We start from the raw sequence: 5240 nt of genomic DNA on the forward strand, positions 1-5240 counted from the left end.
GCTATAACGACTAAAACTATCCGAAATAAAAGAGGCTATTATAGAGAGGTTTGATTGTACCTAAGTATATGACAAGTATGATAACGTTAGGAATATATTTGTTCCGAAATTATAACTAAGATTAAATGTAGAAAATATTTAATAGTAGACCAGTAAATCTAGCCCTTTTCCCTTTTTAAGCCACTGACGGGACCACTTACTGCTAGCTAGTACAGTTTGTCATGTTACCATAAAATTGATTCTCGTTTTGGCAAATAATTGAATGTATGTCATCAAAGAATTGGTAGGATACCAAAAAATGTGGTATCATGAAAAAAAGAGAGTTATCATCTTCATTTTAACGTTATTTATTTTGATAATCTAAATTTATTTTAAACTATCTAATAAAAAGTCATTTATCACTTTTTCCATGAATTATTCATTGTTGTTATTAGTGGGAATATTATTTAAAAAAGTATAAAATATAATCTGAATAAATATTCATACTATTAAAACTATTCAATGTCTTTTCTTAAAAATCTGAATAATCTTTAAAAGAAGAATAATTCTTGTTGGTTAAGGAATACTTAGAATTTATTTAAAATAAAAAGGAAACAAGGTTGAGAATTTTTGAATATTTTTGGCGTTATAGTCGAGGAAATTTCCTAAAATACCCGTAGCTTATTAGGTAGGCTCTTATTTAAAGCACACTGTCACTCTTATTACCATTATCCTTCATTTTGGGTTCTTCCCAGTGCTTAGTCCACCTGTCAGGTATTTTCTCTACACTGTCACTCTCTTCAACCTTTAACTTTTCTCCGAAATCATTCCTTTTTAGCTGAAAATTAAATCTTTTTCTAGTTTTCTTGTGAGAGTTGAGATGTGGACTGAATCTTGAAGTAAAAGACTCTGTTTTTTGGGTAGAAATTAAAAATTTAGCTGAAAAGCTCTTGTTTTGTGTAGCATGCATGTCATTTTAAGGGTGTTTAAATCTTGTTTTTTTTTTCTGTGTGTAGATCTGCAAAATGTCTTAGCTGAATCTGTTGCTTTTTTTATAATGTATCGCATAGATCTGCTTATTTATTCTTGACTGTTGCTTGGTTGCTTGCGAAATGTAGCTTTTTAATATATGAGATTCTGCTTTTATAGATGGTGTTAAAAAAAATGCTAAATCATAATATCTGCTTAATTCTTTTCTTAACATGCAGCTTTTCTCTGCTTAGTTTTTTTTGTGTTAAAAAATCACTTTCGCTTTTCCTTTTATGTTTTTGCTACATTCTTTGTTTTATGATTCTCATTTGTGTAAGGGTCCCCATGGCTTAGTTCAAGTGATGAAGGTTGAGGGACTTGTGACTTAGGTCACAGGTTCAAGCCCTAGGAACTAAGCGAAGGATAGACGGTCGAGTCCATTATCCCCGAGTTTTGAAGGCTGTGGTTGGTCTAATGGTTAACCCCAGATGGATTCTAGGTCATAAAAGAAAAATGATTCTCATTGGTGTAAGGTGGTTTATTTTTGTGACTGAGGGGCTTAAAATCTTGTAAATAAGCTGGATTTTGGTACTTATTCTGTTATGTTGTTCATTTGTATATAGTAACTGCTTTATGCGTGGTTTTTGAAAATAATTCACATCTATTGTCTGAAGTATGGCCTGCAAAATGTGGATCTGAAATTTGAGAAGTATGTCCACGAGTTGAGTTTGGACCATAACGTCTTCAGATCTAAATGATTAAGACCAACGATTTAAACCTTTTGTTTTATTTGCAAGGTGTGTTCCCACTCCTGTGGTTGAGATAAATTTAATTACAAAACCACATTTTATATTTTGATTACCTCTTGCGGGATTCCCACATAAAAGGTGCAGATCTGAAGTAAATTCAAGCTCTACTAAGCGTAATCTGTAATAATAAGCTATGCCATTTTGAGGATTTGGTTTTGGTCTTGTTTCAAGTTATAATGCACTAGCTTTAGACTCTTCAGAATTATAAGTAGATGGATGGAAGTGCTTGCTCAAAAGAATATGACCTATTAGTAGAATATTCTGCTGATCTTAATAGATGATGCTTCTGGCATATCGTTTCGTTGTTTATTCTATTTCCTATGTCTTTTCTTTCTACCGTACCATTCACATTAGATCTGTAATTTCTTATTTTTGCCTCGGTTGAATTTACCATTACAATCAGTAGAAAAAAAAGTGATGACAATCAATGGCTTTGTTACCATAAAGACTTTGTATAATTAAAGTCGTCTCTTGCTACTTTAGCTAAATTAGTGGGGCCTCCCACTTAGGTTATGAAATACCTTGAACTTCTTTTCATTTCATTTATTGCCTAATGATGTTAGTTCAAGATGATATTTTGACTTTCCATAATCATTATTCATTAGTGAGATATGCAATCTTATGCATCTTCCTGTTTTACTAGAAGCGGCCTTGAGTTTTCTTTCTTTTGTGTCATTTGCATCATGGGTAAGTGGATGTGAGATAAGGCTTCATTTCTGTGAAGCTTGCCTTTTTGTGTGCCTTGAACAGTTTTGGGTCTACAGAGCACATATGACACTCTTGTTTAGCGGTTTCCGATTCAAATTTTCTTCTAATCATTTCTGGCTAACAGATATTTTTCCTTTTCCCCAAATGTTCATAATCACTTGTTTATTAAGAAGTCTTGATGCAAAATCGTGATTGATGTGATATATTACAAGATTCGTGAATATGGAATAGTGGTAGATGTGATTGATGATTTGCTTTCCTTTAATTCTCCAGCCTAATTAGATATAGTGTCAAGCTTTATAGCTTTATCTTGATAAGCTAACTTGCATTCTTGTCTATAGTCCATAACGTGTTTTCGTCCTTGTGGCAGCTCTGTTTGGCACCTCTTCTTCCAAAATGTCGGATCTTGAGGTTCCCCTTCGTCCCAAGAGGAAGAAGAATTTGGTGGACTATCTTGTCCAATTCAGATGGATCATCGTTATCTTCTTCGTCCTTCCTCTCTCTTTCCTGTATTACTTCTCCATATATTTAGGGGATGTTAGGTCTGACTGCAAATCTTTCAAGAAGCGGCAGAAGGAGCATGACGATAATGTTAAAAAGGTTGTGAAGCGTCTAAAAGAGAGGAATGCATCTAAGGATGGTCTTGTCTGCACTGCTAGGAAGCCCTGGGTTGCTGTTGGAATGAGAAATGTGGACTACAAACGTGCTCGTCATTTTGAAGTTGATCTTTCTCCATTTAGAAACGTCCTTGACATCGACAAGGAGCGAATGGTTGCAAGAGTTGAGCCTCTAGTCAATATGGGCCAAATATCTAGAGTTACTGTCCCTATGAATCTCTCCCTTGCAGTTGTTGCTGAGCTTGATGATCTAACTGTTGGTGGTCTGATCAACGGCTACGGGATTGAAGGAAGCTCTCACATTTATGGACTGTTCTCCGACACTGTTGTGTCATATGAGATTATTCTAGCGGATGGGCAGGTAGTTAGAGCTACAAAGGACAATGAATATTCTGATCTTTTCTATGCTATACCATGGTCTCAAGGGACATTGGGGCTTCTCGTTTCAGCTGAGATCAAGCTCATTCCTATCAAGGAATACATGAAACTTACTTACAAACCAGTAGTTGGTAATCTGCAAGAGATTGCACAGGCTTATATAGATTCTTTTGCACCTAGAGACGGAGATCAGGATAATCCTGACAAGGTTCCAGATTTTGTAGAAACCATGGTGTACAATCCCACAGAAGCTGTTTGCATGACCGGTAGATATGCTTCGAAAGAAGAGGCCAAGCAGAAGGGCAATGTGATCAACAGTGTCGGTTGGTGGTTCAAACCCTGGTTTTACCAGCATGCTCAAACTGCACTGAAGAGAGGGGAATTTGTAGAGTACATTCCAACTAGGGAATACTACCACAGGCACACAAGGTGCTTGTATTGGGAAGGGAAACTTATCCTTCCATTTGGCGATCAGTGGTGGTTTAGGTATCTTCTAGGATGGCTCATGCCGCCCAAGGTTTCTCTACTTAAAGCCACTCAAGGTGAGGCCATTAGAAACTATTACCATGACATGCATGTCATTCAGGATTTGCTTGTTCCTCTTTACAAGGTTGGAGATGCTCTCGAGTGGGTCCACCGTGAGATGGAGGTAAATTTTACATATGTTTTTCATTTCAGAAAGAAATGAACTAGAAGAGGAAATACTTTTCTGTACCTTTTGTATTAGATTTTGTTGTTTCTTTCAGCGATATTTTCTCATTGTATAAGTTCCTCTTAACAACTTTTAGGTGTATCCCATCTGGCTCTGCCCACACCGACTCTACAGACTGCCATTGAAAACCATGGTGTATCCTGAACCAGGGTTTGAGCTACACCGCAGGCAAGGTGACACACCATATGCTCAAATGTACACCGATGTTGGTGTCTACTATGCTCCCGGACCTGTTTTGAGGGGTGAGGTCTATGATGGTGCAGAGGCAGTCCGTCAGTTGGAGAATTGGTTGATCGAAAACCACGGATTTCAGCCACAATATGCTGTCTCCGAGCTGACAGAGAAGAACTTCTGGAGGATGTTTGATGGCAGCCTATATGAGCACTGCAGGAAAAAGTACAGAGCCATCGGAACATTCATGAGCGTGTACTATAAGTCCAAGAAAGGAAAGAAGACGGAGAAGGAGGTGCAAGATGCTGAGCAAGAAACAGCTGAACTTGAGACCCCAGAAGTTGATGAGCCTGCGGATTGAATTTAGATTGGTTTTCATGGACTTCTCTCTGCTTTTCTCAGTTCTGTTGTTGTGCATTGTCTGAATTATCTATCTGTTAGTTCCCTTTGTCTGTTTGTCTGTGATGGCAGCTGACTTTCCTTTTAATCAGCTAGACTGGATTTAGTTAAAGTTAAACTATTGATTTGGTGCTAAACTAGAATTTGTGTTGAAACTTGATGGAAAGCCATATTTCATATTCTGTTTGTATTTTGATATGCTATGATTTCTCCTTCAGGATTCCATTTTAAAATATGATCAAACAGCCTGATCTTGTTTCTCTTTTGAATCTCTGCTCTGCTACCATTATTGGATTTAATCATTAACATTTAACACATAAATATTTTTATTTATTAATATATCATGATTACCACAAATTAGCTTTTATATCTAACTAAAAAACCATAGAATAAAATATGATTATCATTGTCACTTATATATATATATATATATATATATATATATATATATATATATATATATATATATATATATATATATATATATAATTTGAATAT

At 35.9% G+C, this 5240-nt stretch overlaps 1 protein-coding gene across 1 annotated transcript; it reads left to right on the plus strand.

Annotated features, from left to right (window-relative positions):
- On the plus strand, positions 664-5004 carry LOC109212734 (delta(24)-sterol reductase). Its single transcript, XM_019376409.1, has 3 exons — positions 664-753; positions 2836-4109; positions 4249-5004. The coding sequence occupies exons 2-3, from the start codon at positions 2862-2864 to the stop codon at positions 4702-4704; spliced, it is 1704 nt and encodes a 567-aa protein (XP_019231954.1). The 5' UTR covers positions 664-753; positions 2836-2861; the 3' UTR covers positions 4705-5004.

Source organism: Nicotiana attenuata, chromosome 2 (genome assembly GCF_001879085.1).
Source record: "Nicotiana attenuata strain UT chromosome 2, NIATTr2, whole genome shotgun sequence".
NCBI lineage: Eukaryota > Viridiplantae > Streptophyta > Magnoliopsida > Solanales > Solanaceae > Nicotiana > Nicotiana attenuata.